The sequence below is a fragment of the Camelus bactrianus genome, chromosome 8, assembly GCF_048773025.1.
Source record: "Camelus bactrianus isolate YW-2024 breed Bactrian camel chromosome 8, ASM4877302v1, whole genome shotgun sequence".
In the NCBI taxonomy this organism is placed as follows: domain Eukaryota; kingdom Metazoa; phylum Chordata; class Mammalia; order Artiodactyla; family Camelidae; genus Camelus; species Camelus bactrianus.
The window spans coordinates 8,441,133-8,456,972 of record NC_133546.1 but is presented as its reverse complement, the minus strand read 5'-3'; the positions used below and the strand labels follow the sequence as shown (position 1 = coordinate 8,456,972).

Here is a 15,840-nt window from a genome sequence, read left to right as displayed (position 1 = left end):
GACATTTCCACTGTGATTTCCTCTAATCTGTGGATTGTTTAGTTTTATTTTTAGTTTCCAAACACATGAAATTTCTAAAGATTATCTTTTTATTGTGCTATATGACAGATTCTTTGGAATTGTGGAGACTTGCTTTGTTAGCTAGTTGCAGTCAATATTTATAAAATTATTATATAAACTTATTCTTTGTTATGGGTAAAATTTAGTATATCCATTATATCAAACTTGTTAATTGTGTTGTTAAAAGCTTCTACAGCCTTACTAATTTCTGTCTCTATGATCTACCAGTACCTCAGAGAGGTTTTAAAATTTTTCATCCTGGCTTATACATTTGTCAACTTCCCTTTGTCCATTATTTCTTTAATTCTTTATTTATTCACTCAACAAATACTTACTTGAGTCCCTATGAACTAGGAACTGTTGTAAGTACTGGAGATACAGCAATGAATATGAAAACTATATGAAAGCAATGAATATGAAAAGTACCTGCCTTCATGGATCTTACCCTCTACTGCAGAACTCCCCAGTCAGAAGCCTTACCACCAGGTACTTCCTCCCAAAAGGCAAAAATTATCGCTCTCACCTGCATCTCGGCAAAGGTAAGTGGATCAACATCTTGCCAACTAAAAATTGACACTTGCCATCTGCCTCTACAAGGATTAAGTCTCTACCTACTGCAGTTACTGATCTTTGACACACCCTGAAAGGTGTTCAGGATGGCGATGAGGAATGAGGCACTCTGTGCTCTGGGAAAAACTGGTAGAACAGGCCTTCAGATAGTTATTCTCAGGAGAAAATTTTATGAGCTCAAATTCTTGCATCTCCTCATATCTAGAAAGCACTAAAATCATTTATGGTGGGGACATCTGCTCCTCGTGACTAGCAGCAAGACTCTGCCTAAATGTGTGCTTGACTGCAAGTACCCCACTTCACTGAAATTATATATAATACTAACCTTCCCCCCTACTTCCAAGCAGTTTCTCAGAGCTATCTGAGATGCTGTCTCCCAGGCTAGCAGTCCTCATTCTGCCCCAAATAAAACTTAAATAACAACTCTCATGTTGTGCATTTTTTTTTTCAGTCAACAATCTATACTGATTCAAAATATGCTTTCTCAATAATGCATGGAAACCTGGAAAGAGAGGGGGCTGCTCACTTCCGAAAGGAAAGAAATCAAACATGCCCCAAGAGATCTTAAGATATACTAGAGGCAATATAAAAACTGAAGGAAGTGGCAAATATGCTTGCCCAGGACATCAGTAGTCTGATTGTCTAATTTCAAAAGGGTACAAAAGAGCAGATCAGGAGGCTAAAGAAGCAGCCACAACTAAAGTTCCTCTGGTCATGGCCATTCCAAGTGGGGACCTAACCCAGTTTAGCCCAAATACTCACCCAAGGACTCTGAAAGGTCAAGAGAATAGGAATCAACCCTACCAGTTTAGAACCCACAATCTGGCTAGTTAATAACCAAGAAAAGGTTTTGATTCCTGAAAGCTTAATGGAAGAAATGATTAGTTCTATACATCAGAACATGTGATATGAAATGGCACCCTACCTACAATGGATACAAGATTTTATTCAAGGACCTAATATGTCCAGGACTGTTCAAAGAATTATACATAAGTGCATGACTTGTGCTAAAAATAACTCTAGAAATGAGCCTCCTCCCCCCTCCTATGAGAGTTCAAGGGAGGAAGGAAGGCCCAGGGAAAGATGGGCAAGTAGATTTCAGTTATACCTAAGACTATAAAGGAAGGTTTCATTATCTGTTACGGAATGCAAGTTAACGTGCCTGGTGCACGGTGGGGCCAAACAAACCGAAACATCGGAGTTTGGAGCAGAGAAATGTGGACTGTAGGGCCAAGCAAGGAGAACAGATGATTTATGCTGAAAAACCCCAAACTCTTCAAAGGTTTTTAAGAAGTTTTCATAGGCAAAATTTGGGGTGAGGGTTGGAGGGTATGTGACTTTCTTTAGATTGGTTGGTGGTGACATAATGCATCAGTGTTTCAGGAATCCTGTGTTCAGCCTGAAGTTACCATTCTCCACCTGGGTGGGGGCCTAAGTTCCTGCAGAAGAACTCAGAGATATTGTTAAGTCTATTCCTGCACTGCAGTTTCTTGACTGCACCTCCTTTCTTTCTGCATTCCCCTCCCACCCTGATTCGCAACTGCTTGAATCTGCCCTTTGGAACTCAGGGAAGGTCAAGGAAGCTGGATAAAGCCTATTTCCTACAAACAAGAAATGGGAGACACAGAAAGGATTTGTACCAGAAAGGGCCCCAGAAGGTCTTCTCCATTTCATATTGAGGCAGGAGGGAAAGAGGCAGGACACATGCTAGATAAATGAAAAGGGGCACAGCTGTTGAAATGTTATGAAGACTAGCTGGAACCAGCTGAAACCTAGGTGGCTTTGAGAATAGTCTGGTCATTGACCTTCAGCTCACTATACCTTCATCGTAATACAAAAAAATCACTCCCCCTTAAGCCATGACAGTTCTGAGGGGGACCATGAAAGGCCAAAAAGTGGGCAGTGGCCCAATCCCAGGAAATCCCCACTCTTCCCTGAAAAAGCAGGAATATTCCTCCCACTGATTAGCCTATGAAATTACTTAACCCATAAAAACCTACCACCCCATGCCTGGGGGCCACTGTCACTTTCTGAGACAGGCCACATTCTGCCTGTGGAGTGTGTATCTCTGTAAATAAACTTACCTTTGATTTCCTTTGGCTGGCTCTTGAACTCTTTCCCACGCAAAGCCAGGAACTCTCACTTAGCAGTCTGTCCTAAGGACTCCTGCGGGTTCCAGGATGTGATACTTCCCTCTCTTGCAACAATATATACTGGTAATGATAGACACTTTAACAGGCTGAGTGGAAGCATTCCCAGGTCAGACAGACAGGGCTTCCAAGGTAGTGAAGGCCTTACTCAAGGAAATAATTCCCATGTTTGGACTTCCCAGCTCAATTCAGAGTGACAATGGAAGTGCTTTTGTTGCCAGTATTACACAGGGTTTATGAGCAACTTGGAATAAAATGGAATTTAATGCGTCCTGAAGACCCCAGTAAACTGGGAAAATGGAGAAGATGAATTATACTTTGGAAAGGATTATAGCCAAAATCTGTCAAGAAACTAATTTAACATGGGTCAAAATATTTCCAGTTGTACTGCTTACAATCAGGGTGGCCCCTAGAAGCAGCCTGTAACTGAGTCCTTATCAGACACTGTGTGGGAGACCATTCCTCTATTCTGAACAGCTAAGCAGACAAACTTCTGACAAGATAAAAGAATTAGATAAATCAACTGAAAAATATGCACAACCTTAAAGTTCAGAATTATGTTTTATTTGGCAGACAAAACTGAGGACTTAAGCCTTGAAGACAGCTTTTCAAACAGCTCTGAGAGACTGCTCCGAAGAGCAAGGGAGATGCCAGGATAAACAGGAGTTTTGCAACAAACTCAGGTAGTTGGAACATCAAAAGATTACTGTCAATTAAAGATAACCAGACATCTCAAGTTAATGAATTTAGCACTTTTCTATGCATAGGAAGATGCAAGAGTCTGGGTTCAATGAAATCATTCCTTTGATATACATCTTAACTACTTAGGGCCAGTATCCTGTTTTTCTCTATCCTGAACCCCCTTTTCAGGGCACACAGTTGGGAGTCACTGAAGTGGCTGGTGGCTTGACTGCCACACCAGGCAACATTTTTCATCCACAGATACTATAAAATATGTACAAAACTGGGATTTGTTTTGAATGCTATTCATAAGTTTCCTAATATAAGAATGAAGTACCCTACAGATGTCCCCCTCCATCAGATAAAACTGGGGAACTGGTAACTTTTAAAAACCTGGCAATAAGTACTCCCAGAAAACCAACTCCAACCCTGATGGGTGGGGCCTTCTCAGGTTTTGCTACTAACTCATTCCTGAAGGTGTTAAGCCTAGGATCCACCACTCCCAAGTGAAGGAACTTCCCTCCAGCGACTTCTGACTCCATCACCACATCAAAGGAGAGAACTGCTGCTCCCAAACAGCCCCCTGCAGAGTTCAGCTGGGAGTCCTTAACTGATCAACATTCTCTTTAGAAGAAAACAGTAAGAAACAAAGGGGATGGCTCACTACATTAAAGTAATAGCTGTAACTTTTCTGTTGCTGGGGGAAAGTCAACCTACCTGCATACCAAAACCCCTGCCTTTGTTTGATCCTGAAAGTTATTCCTGGAGGCTGGTTCCAAATCTTTCTCAAGATAAAGTTACTTTATTCTTTCACTGTAATTACACTACTCTGGAACTCAAGTACTCATTTTTGTCACACTCTAATTTAGATTTAGCCTTTAGTACCCCATTTTCAGGATTTATTTACCCTATAAGGTCTAGGCTGAGAGGGACATTTTTAGAAATACTGTCATGCAATCAGCCAGAAAGAACAATCTATAATTCCCGAACTAGATATCACTGTGTGCCAAAAGGACTAGATGATGAAATTCTCCAGAGCTTGGGGTTAGTAAAGTGCTGTATGCCGCACGTTGTTTCATGTCATAATATACTTTGCCCTCACACATACTAGCCTTGTTTTTGCAAGTGAGCCCCACCCTCAAGATTACCTCCCAATTCTGCTAACCCCTGGCCAGAATCAATTAGCGTAACCTAGTGGGTAAATGTTAACAATGCTCAAACCCAGAGGAGATCTGGAAGGTTATGGGGGGCCTTACGGACCACAGAAACCACCTGTATTTGGGCACAACCACTACTCATATTACTTTAGTCTGGGGAACCCAACACTTTTGGGTGGACACTCTTAACCTGAACTGCACCAAGCAATCACTTCCCAACTGAACCAGCACATGCGGTGGCTCGAGCAACACTGGCCACAAACTAAGAGAACAAAAAACGATATACTGGGGAAACCTGGGAGCCGGGTTAGGGGTGCTGAGTCAGGCAGAAATGTCCGCCAATGAGTATGGTAATGGAAAGGAGAAGGGATTGCTAATCCAGGTAGGTAGATTAACAGGGGTACTATTTCAGGAAGAAAAGAGAAATTAGAAAGCAGCCTGGGAGAAAAATGAAGCTTTGAATCAATGGATAAATCAGGCCCATAAAATAACAGCAAAAAATGCCAGCCCTGGGAATGAACCTGTTTAAACACCCAGCAAAGCTTATTAAGCGTGTTGATCCATTGGAAGCCAAAGTGGCATCTAAGCAATAGCCATGCCCCTCCCACCCCGGGCTACGGGATACTTTGAGCAGTAACTGTAATTTACACCACTGTGCCTTGATGGCCCCAGTTCCCTGGATTAATTAAAAGGGGCTAGCAGGTAGCACAATTGGTAAGCACAGGGAATATTTTCCAGAGACAGCACATATTGCTTACGGGAAGCTACTTGGCCTGCTGAATAAAGATACTGGGCCCCAGATTTGGACACCAATCTCCACACTGAGCTGCACTTTGAAAAGCAGCATCTGATTATGTCCTCAAACCAGTGGGACCTAGGAAACATTCTGACTTGGCAAGATAACATATGGTATATGGGAAAAGGAAAGTTCTGCTGAGACGAATCAGTAATGAGACAGTTGTTCTATCTGATCAGGATTGTAACAATAACACCTGCTGTATGAATGACACAGGGATCTGGTGCAATTACAGTACAGTTAGGAAACTATAATTTAAAAAAATGTATGATACCACTGATGTAGATGCCTATGTGTACTGGGAACTGGACTAACCACCCCACCCCACTACGCCATTGTGCAAGTCATTTGGCCTAAGGATAGACTGGAGGAAAAATCTGAACTAGTCCAGTGGGACTTGCCACAGAGTACTACAGAATTCCACTGAGTACAGATAATGGTAGACAAGGGAGGAAAGAGAATAGTGCAACTAACAAAAGACTATGCAAACACTTGTTCAGGAATCATAGGTCGGTTTTCTTTTCTTTTCCAGTCCACGGGGAGTTTTGATTATACTAGAGAGATGGCTGCTCGCTTCCTGATAGTCATCTCTTATTTTTCCTGCTGAAGTGTTATTGTGAGAGGAGAAAGCAAGCCTATTTGTTTTGCAGTAGTCAGAAAAGCCACATGGGACACAGGACTTCTTTGAAGTAAAGGCTCAAGAATTTCTGTTCTCAAATCCTCCCCCCTTTTAAATGTCACCCCTATTCAGCAGGAAGAGCTGAGAGGTCACCACCACTATTCCCCTCAGGATTGAGTAGAATTACAAAAAAAGGGGTGGGGGACTGAAATGGAGCAGACCTATGTGGGGGCCTTCCTGGTGACAGAATGCCTAGGTGTCCCCTACTTACTGATGGTTAGGAAAAAAACTGTAAGAATATACTGTGGCCTCCTAGATCTTCCATAAGTGGAAAGAAAGAAAGAAGCCGTAGCAGTTGATGGGAAAAGTAAGGAATGTAGAAAAAAGATACAACAGGCAGGCAGGAAATAATCATAACTTAAACAATGAATCTGCCCCAGGGACTCCCAGTTCTGTCTCAAAAGTAAAGATAAATTCTAATGCATATTCCTCAGTTGTTCTGAAGAAATCAGACCCCAACCAGATCTCCATCTGGTGATGACCGTTAGTATGCAGCCCCTAGATCGGATGGAGCCTGAAGATTAATAATGTTAAGCCCTGTGATGTTGCCTGATTACCTGATCCCCTACCAAACAGAAAACTGCAGGAACTGTTCACATTCCCTATGACCCTCTCTCCCTTACCTTGCCTTTAAAACCTCTTCCCTGAAAGCCACTGCAGAGTTAGGGTTTTCAGAGCATTAGCCACCTGTACTCCTTGCTTAGAACCTTGCAATAAATGCTGTACTTTCCTTCACCCAGTGTCAATAGATTGGCTATGCTGTGTGTGGGGCGAATGGACCCAAGTTTGGTTTGGTAACACACTCTTAAAAGGTGCACAGAAAAATCTCACATGCTCTGGGACCTAGGGCAGAAGCAGTAATTTGAAAGGAAGCTGGGTCAGACCTACTTGCAGATCCTGGAGAATCTCCCAGAGAGGCAGGAAGCAACTCCAGCTCACCCTGGGGGGTTAGACACTGGCTGCAGCCATTTTGGGGAGCTCATTCTACCATGTGGACACTGGTACTGGCAAGGGCTATTTAGAATCCTCTCTCTAGCTTATCAGCCTCAGGAACCAGCTTATCCTCGCCCAACAGCCTACACATATCAGTACTGGCAACCCTCAGGCCAAACAACAAACTGAGTGGGAACACAGCCCCACCCACCAGCAGATAGGTTGCCTTAAGGCTTCCTGCGCACACAACCACCGCTGGACACACCTTGCCCACCAAAGGGACCAGAATCTGGCCCCACACACCATTGTGCAGGCACTAGACCGAGGGCCCTGCAGCCAGAGACCCTGGAACCCAGTTCCAAGCACCAGTGGGAGGCACCAGCCCTAGAATCCCTGGCCCTGCCCAACATAAAGCCTTCTCTAGCCTATGGACCAGCCTCACCCACTAGCAGGCAGAGCAGCCATAGTACAACTGCATCCCCTCCCAGCCTATGGACACAGCCCAGCTACCAGCAGGCTAACATCGGCCCTGGGACTGGCTGGGTCCTGGTCCCGCCTACTAACAAGCTAACACAAGCTTTGGGACAATCCGGACTCTATAACCAGCTGTGTCAGGAACCAGCCCCTCTCACCAGTAGTCTGACATCATCTCTTGGACCCCTGGGACTTAAAGCCAGACCCCAGGACCTGGCTCTGTCTCCCAATGGGCCACCACTAGCCCCAGGAACTGGCATCACCCATTAGTGGGCAGACACCAGCCCCAAGGTTTCCTGGATCCCAGCTCTGTCCACTGATGAACCAGCACTACCCTGAGGGCCCCCCACCAGGGTTCTATAGCCAGCTGTCCTGTGACTCAGCCCTGCCAACCCATGGCCAGTAACCTCCACACAAGGCAGAGCCTGGCAAACAACTGGACCAGGGGCCAACCAAGCCTACCAGACCAGACCATCCATAGCAGTCAGCCCACCACAACAGAAGGACACATGCAGCCCACATGTGGGATACCCCTAGAGCATACAACACTGGTGACAAGATGGGAGTGCACTGCTGGGACCCACAGGACACCTTATACAAAAGGCTACTTCTCCAAGGTTGGGAAATGTAACCAACCTACCAGATACATAGAAATAAAAACAGCAAATTAGGAAACAATGAGGTGACAGGGGAACATGTTCCAAATGAAGGATGAAGATAAAACCCTAAAAGAATTAAGAGAGGTGGAAATAGGTAATCTACCAAGAAAGACTTAAGGGTAATGATCTTAAAGATGATCAAAAAACCTGGGAGAGCAAAAAGTAATAAGTTTTTAACAAAGAGTTAGATGATATAACAAACAACCACACAGAGATGAAGACTATAAAAACTGAAATGAAAAATACACTGGAAGGAATCAGTAGTAGACTAAATGATACAGAAGAACGGATCAGTAAGCTAGAAGACAGAGCAGTAGAAACCACTGATGCTGAACAGAAAAAAGAAAAAAAGATGAAAAGAAATGAGGAAAGAATAAGAGACTCCTGGGACAACATCAAACACATTAACATTTGTATTACAGGGATCTGAGAAGCACCATCCCAAAGCAGCAGAATATACATTCTTTTCAAATGCACATGTAACATTCTCCAGGAGAGATTACATGCTAGGTCACAAAACAAGCCTTGGTAAATTTTAAAAAGTTGAAATCAGATCATGCATCTTTTCTGACCACAACACTACAAGAAAAAAAACTGCAAGAAACACAAACATGTGGAAACTAAACAATATGCTACTAAACAACAAATGGATCACTGAAGAAATCAAAGAGAAAATTTTAAAATACCTAGAGACAAATGAAAATGAAAACACTATGATCCAAAATCTATGACACAGCAAAAGCAGTTCAAGGAGAAAGTTTATAGCAATATAAGCTTACCTCAGGAAACAAGAAAAATCTCAAATAAACAATCTAACCTTACACCTAAAAGAACTAGAAAAAGAAGAACAAACAAAACCCAAAGTAGTAGAAGGAAAGAAATCATAAAGATCAGAGCAGAAATAAATGAAATAGAGCCTAAAAAAATAAAAGATCAATAAAACTAAAAGCTGGTTCTTTGAAAAGATAAATAAAATTAATAAACCTTTAGCCAGACTCATCAAGAAAAAAATTAAGAGGGCTCAAATCTATAAAATCAGAGATGAAAAAAGGAAACATTACAATCAACATCACAGAAATACAAAGGATCGTAAGAGACTACCATAAACACCTACATGTCAATAAATTGGACAACCAAGAAGAAAGGGACAATTCCTAGGAATGTATACCCTCCAAAGACTGAACTGAAAAGAAATAGAAAATATGAACAGACCAATTACCAGTAATGAAAGTGAATCAGTAATTTAAAAAATTCCCACCAAACAAAAGTCCAGGACCAGATGGCATACAGGTGAATTCTACCAAACACTCAGACAAGAGTTAACACCTATCCTTCTGAAACTATTCCAAAAAAATTGCAGAGGAAGGTACATTTCCAAACTCATTCTGCGAGGTCAGCATCACCCTGATACTACAACCAAAGATAACAGGGAAAAAAAACAAAAAGAAAAGAAAATTACAGGCCAATATCACTGATGAACAAAGATGCAAAAATCCTCAACAGAATACTACTGAACTGAATCCAACAACACATTAAAAGAATTATAACATACACCATGATCAAGTGGGATTTATCCCAGGGATGCAAGGATTTTTCAATACATGTAAACCAGTGAGTGTGACACATCAGATTAACTGAAGAATAAAACCATACAAAATAAAAACCATATGATCATCTCAATAAATGCAGAAAAAGCTTTTAACAAAATACACACACACACACACACACACACACACACACAAGAGAATGCTACTCAGCCATAAAAAAGGATGAAATTTTGCCATTTGCAACAATGTGGATGGGCTTAGAGTGCATTATGCTAAGTGAAATAAGTCAAAGACAAATACTGTGTATCACTTATATGTGGCATCTAAATATAAAATAAACTAGTGAATATAACAGAAAAGAAGCAGACTCACAGATACAGAGAACAAACTAGTGGTTACCAGTGGGGAGAGAAAAGGGGTTTGGGGGCAAGATAGGGGTAGGGGATTAAGAGGTACAAACTATTACGTACAAAATAAATAAGCTACAAGGATATATTGTACAGCAAAGCAAATATAGCCAATATTTTATAATAAATGTAAATGGGAATATAATCTATAATTGTGAATCACTATGTTGTACACCTGAGACTAACATAATATGGTAAAACAACCATACCTCAATAAAAAAATAAAGCATTATATTTTACTCTCTTACATAACATAGTTAGCTGGGTTTAGAATTCTAAATTAACAGTAGGTTTCCTTAAGCATGTTAACCATACTTCTACTGACATTTCACCTGGTATTTGTTGTTGCTCATGAGAAATCTGTTACAAGTCTTTTTGTTTCTCTGTAGGCAAAGTAAGAAAGAGGTTAGGAAGGTTCTCTGTGGAACCACACTGGCTAGTTTCAAATCCAGTTCCACCAACAACCTATATTAATTGTGTCTTTTATTTTACTATGCTTTGACATCTTGGTGCCTTGAGGACCCAGGAGACAACTGCCCCTTCAGAGGTTAGCTGATTTCTAGAAATTGCAAACAACCCGCTTGTGAGTACACCATTCATGTGCAAACCAACCAATCCTCAGTCCTACTCGCAAACCTCCTTTATCCATCATACACCAAGTCAATATTTCCCCTGCCCTGTATCAATCCAGGGCCAGGTATCAGAAAACTAAGGACTTTCCCTATAGCCCAAAGGCTGCCAAAATTATTCAATCCATCCAATCCTAAACTTGTTCAGCTTGACTACCCCATCTTATCCATTCTTTCCCACGAAAATCATAACAGGCTCTGGCCCGTGGTTTCCCCTCACTCCATCTGAGCAATCCCAATGCCTCCCTAAGTGCACAGCATGGCACGCCCCCTCCTCTTGAAAGCAATACTATAGTAAACTGTTCTTTCAAGACAGTTGTCTCTGTGTTTGTCATCTTACCACACGTGATTAAAACAAAGTTCTCAGTATGTTTTAAAACACAACTAGACATATGCTTACGAGCTAATTTACCTCTCTGTGCCTCACTTTCCTCACCTACAAAATGGCAATAATAGGACTACTTTAAGGAGTTATATAAATATGACATAATACATGTAAAGTACATAGAATAGTGCCTATTCCAAGTTAAGTGCTCAACAAATGTTACTTATTATCATGATTACTGTACTTCATCTGGCAGTTTGAAGATATTTGTTTTAGATGTTCTTAAACTTCCGTATGTTATGTCTAGGTACTGGTTTGCTTTTATATGTATTGCTCAGGATTTGGAGTGCTCCACTCTATTTTTTCCTTCTGGTACTCTTATTGGGTATACTTTAGACTTTCTGATTCTACTTCCAAAGCTCAACTTCTTCCATATTTTCTAACTTTTTCTGTCTCTGGACATTTTTATGGATTGTTTCCCCAAATCTGTCTTACAATTCACCAATCTTTTATTTAGCTGTATTTAGCCTGCCATTCAATCTATCTACTGAGTATTTCAATAACTTTCCCTTATTTCTAAAACTTCTATTTGGCTCACTTCACACTTGCCTGCTCTTTTCACATTCTACTCTGTTTTTTGTCTTAAATTATGACAGATTGTGAAAAATGGCCACAAGTTATTCCTTTTCCCATATCTATGTTCTTTGGTAGTGTCTTCCCATACTGACCATGGACTGGCCTTACAACTGACTTCAAATGAGACTTGAGAAGCAATGCATACTGGGGTTTCTGTCTGTTCTGCCTTGGGAAACTTGTGACGACCAGCATGTAAAGACGCCCAGGTTATTCTGCTGGAGGAAAAGAGAAATGCTGCTCAATATCCCCCCATTAGCCCAAACACCAGTACCAACTGACAGCCAGCACAAACTGCCAGGCTTATGAGGTCATCCCAGACTAACTAGCCCCTAGCTGACCCTATAAACCCCATATTCAACCCTTAAACTTGTAAGCAATAATAAAATGGCTATTTTAGTGACTAGGTTTTGGGATAGTTCATAGTGCAGCAAAAAGCTAACTGATACATGTGGTTTCTAAACCTTCCTTTACACTTTGAACATACTTATTTTAAAGTTTCTGTTAGAACCACCATTTCTAATAACTGGCTATCCTTCTTGGTGGTTTATTTATTTATATGCTTCATAATTTTTGATTGAGAGCTCATCTTGAGTGGCAGTATTTCCTGTGAGTCCCTCTTACCTCTTGCTATGAGCAGGTGGCATCTGGAATTAAAGCAGCCATCTCAACCATGAGGCAGCATGCTAAGGATGGCAGAACAGCAAGACAGGAGTCCAAGTCCGTGATAATCATGGAGCTGCTGCCATACCAGCCACAGCCTGCCTACCTATAGAATTAGATGCATATTTAAGTCATTATTATATTTTCTATGTAATGCAGCCAAATCTAATCCTAATACATCAGTTTTAAATATCTATATGCCAGTGATCCTGAAGTTGTAACTCCAGTCACCATCTTTCCAGATGTCTATCCAACAGCTACTGGAACATTTCCACTTGAATGTCCAACAGGTCTTTCAAACTTAACTGTCCAAAACAGAATTCTTCATTTTTTTCTTTCCAAACTCTTCCTTCTCCTACTCTCATCACCACCAAGCAAATGGTAAGTGGTTTTTGATGATATATGGCAAATAATTTACCTCACAGGTCAAGCAAAAAACTTGATATTGCCTTTCATTCCTTGCTTTCCCTTCACATTATCTAAACCAAGCACAGTAACTGCTGTCTGCCATCAAAACATATCCCAAATTCAGCCACTTTTCTCCATCTTCACTGTTAGCACTCAAGTGCATGTCACCACCATCTCTCATTTGGAGTAATACAACAGGATCCTCAATGGTGCTTTCTGTAACTTAAGAAATCCTTTCCAGAGAGATGAAAAAGTTGTGGAGAAAGACAGTAGTAATAGCTGCACAATAACACAAACTGAATTGCACACATGAAAGTGTTTAGAATGGCAAATTTTACGTTATGTGTATTTAACAGCAATAAAACAGACAAAAAACAGAAATCTTCCCTCAAGACAACATAGCCTGCTTTTTTTTTTCTAAATACTTTTCACATATATCTTTAATCCATTTGGAAATTACTGTCGGAAATGGTGTGGAAAGGAATCTAATTTTGTCTTTAATCTATTTGGATATCACATATCTCAGCATCATTTATTGAACAGCCTGTACTTTCCCCCATGCTTTGTAATACCACTTAGTGGTAAACCAAGCTCCCACATGTATGTAAGTGTGTTTCTAAGCTCTCTATTCTGCTCCATGAGTCTACTTTTCTGTCCTTAAACCAATACCAGTAATTGAGACAGTAATCTCAATTATTATGGCTTTATATTGTTTTGATATCCAGGAGGAACAGATTTTTTTCTTCAAAATTGACTTAGCAATTCTAGGTGCTTTGCCTTTCCGTATACATTTTACAGTCAGCATGCCAACTTCCATGAAAAACCATATAGCAATTTTATTCGGAACTGCAATGAATCTGGAAAACTGGGAAAAACTGACATCTTTATGATAGTGAGGTTTCCTATCCATGAATATGGTATACCTCTCCATTTACTTGGGTCTTCTTTTATGCATTTCAATAGAACATTATAAGTTTCTCACTAAAGGACTATGCAGCTTTAATTTGATCTATTTCTAGATACCTTTAGTATTAAATACTGTTATGAGTAGTATTTTTTTAATTCAAATTCCTACTTAGTACTGGTGTATAAAAGATTTTACTTCAGAAGTCTGCTTGAACTGAAGGCCATTTTTGACACCCTCTAAACCAAAGCAGCCTTTCCAGTCACTCTTTATAAGATCACATCGGATACCTTCTTATTAACTGAGGTCAGTGTCTCTCTCCCCCACTGTAATTAGTTTACCATTGTATTCGCAGTGTCTAGAACAGGGTCTGGCACATACTGCACAAAATGTTTGTTGAATAAATAAATTGAAGTTTTAAATCTGGACGACTTAGAAAAACACAAGAAGAAAAGTAGGTTTGGAAGTTAAAATGAAGTGAGAACTAGTTCAGTTTGAGAGGTGGAGAGTTACCACAGGTCATTAATGTGCAGGCATCAGGCCAGCACCTGGAGCACAAGAATGGAGGTCCAATGTGATGGAACTGATGGGACAGTCCAGGAGATAAATGCATTCAAGAAGAAAAAAACTGAAAAGATACTTGGGAAGAGCTATATTTGGGAGATTAGAGAGAGAGAAAGAAAGAGAGGGGGGGGGAGAGGGAGAGGGCGCGCGAGCGAGCATGCGCAGCACTATGGAAACCAACCATAAGAGAAAGAGTTGAGGGAAAGAGGAAAATAGATGGAAAAGCTAGGTTCGTAAATCACATGAATACACCATTGGAGAAGTACAATTTTATCTTAGGAACAGAAAGCATGAACCTCATTTCTCCACTGGTGTGAAAACAATTGGAGAGAGAGCTCTATTAGACTATAGATCCTAATTTGGGGAAGGAACTAATTTTAGAACTCTCTGGGGTCTTTTACTTTAAAATGACAGTTACCCGTCTTAGACACCTATCAGCCTTCAATCTGTTCAACCTCTCGGTCAGAGCTAGAAGCTGTGGTCTGGAAGGTTCCGATTTAAATGAGGAGACTGTTTCCTTCTCATTTTCATTATCTTTCCCTGACCAAAGCGCCCGGGCTGATGGTACCGGCAGGTGCTCTTTGGGCTTCGGAGAGGAACCACAGAAAAGCGGCGACCAGGAAAGAAGAGTCGAGTTGCAGACTCTGGGAGAGAGGCCCTCACCTCACGCCGAGCGGCGGGTCAGCGGGTCAGCCAGGGTCCGTGCGTCCTCGCGGGGGCGCACCGGCCGCGCCCCGTCAGCGCCCTCCCCACTCCCCGCAGTGCCTGGCTTCGCCGAGGCCCTCGCCCGCCCCTACGAACCCGGCCTTCCCTTCCTACCTGCCGGCACGCTGACTCGGCCTGCCCCCAGCCGCTCACCCGGGACCCTGTCGGCGGGGAGCCCGCCCTCTCCGCGGCTCCCAGCCCGCGCCCTACACCGGCGCCGGGCGGCACGTGACCGCGCCCTCACCGCGCCCCGCCCCGCCCCTCGGCCCAGCCCGCGCCCCGCCTCCTGCAGAGGTGTTCCGCCCACGGGAGCGTCGCTGTCGCGATGACGTAGCTGGCGCAGGCGCACTCTGTCGGCGACGCCGAGGCGCTGCTGGATCTGTGGGCGGAGGTGCGTGGTGACGGCTCTTGGAGTGTGAGAGAAGAGTGGGAGATCGGGGGTCTAGAAGAAAAAGAGGAGAGGGAAAGTCCAACAAGCCTGTCCTTCAGGTGCTGGGGTAAAGGGCGGTATCCCGCCCCCTTTCTGGGCTCTTCCTGACTAGGCCGGTCGGCTGTCCCGCAGGGAACGTTGGATTTCCTTTGGGGAGGCATTGCCGGGCACCCAGGTGTAGAAGTTTAAGGGTTAAGTTGGCGGGGCTGAGTGGGTTCCTTTCCTTCAAGCTCACATCATTGGGGAACGTAATTTACTTGGCAAAGGAACACGAAATCTAGAGACCTGGATTATACTTTTATTGAGTAGGGGCGGGCGGGAGCTGTGGCTTAATCTCTTCGTCAGTAAAACGAGATGGTCGGACTCGCTATACAATTTCTAAGGCCCTTTTCAGAGCTACCATTCTGTGAGTCCTGTCTCCAAGGATGTTATGTTTTATCATACTCCTGGATGGGAAGAAATCTTT

At 42.4% G+C, this 15,840-nt stretch overlaps 1 protein-coding gene across 2 annotated transcripts in view; it reads right to left on the bottom strand.

The window, feature by feature from the left end:
• The window catches only part of SERAC1 (serine active site containing 1), a 60,664-nt gene extending 45,453 nt beyond the window's left edge, over nucleotides 1-15,211 (bottom strand). Inside the window, exons 1-2 of one of the 2 annotated variants that reach the window (XM_074368081.1) lie at nucleotides 15,059-15,179; nucleotides 12,325-12,469 (exon numbers count right to left, since the gene is read on the bottom strand). In XM_074368081.1, the coding sequence (XP_074224182.1) occupies nucleotides 12,325-12,347 (23 nt within the window). In that variant the 5' untranslated portion in view covers nucleotides 12,348-12,469; nucleotides 15,059-15,179. Of the gene's footprint in view, nucleotides 1-12,324; nucleotides 12,470-15,058 lie in introns of both variants that reach the window. The other variant, XM_074368082.1, reaches the window with a different exon arrangement.
• Nucleotides 15,212-15,840: the final 629 nt, after the last annotated feature.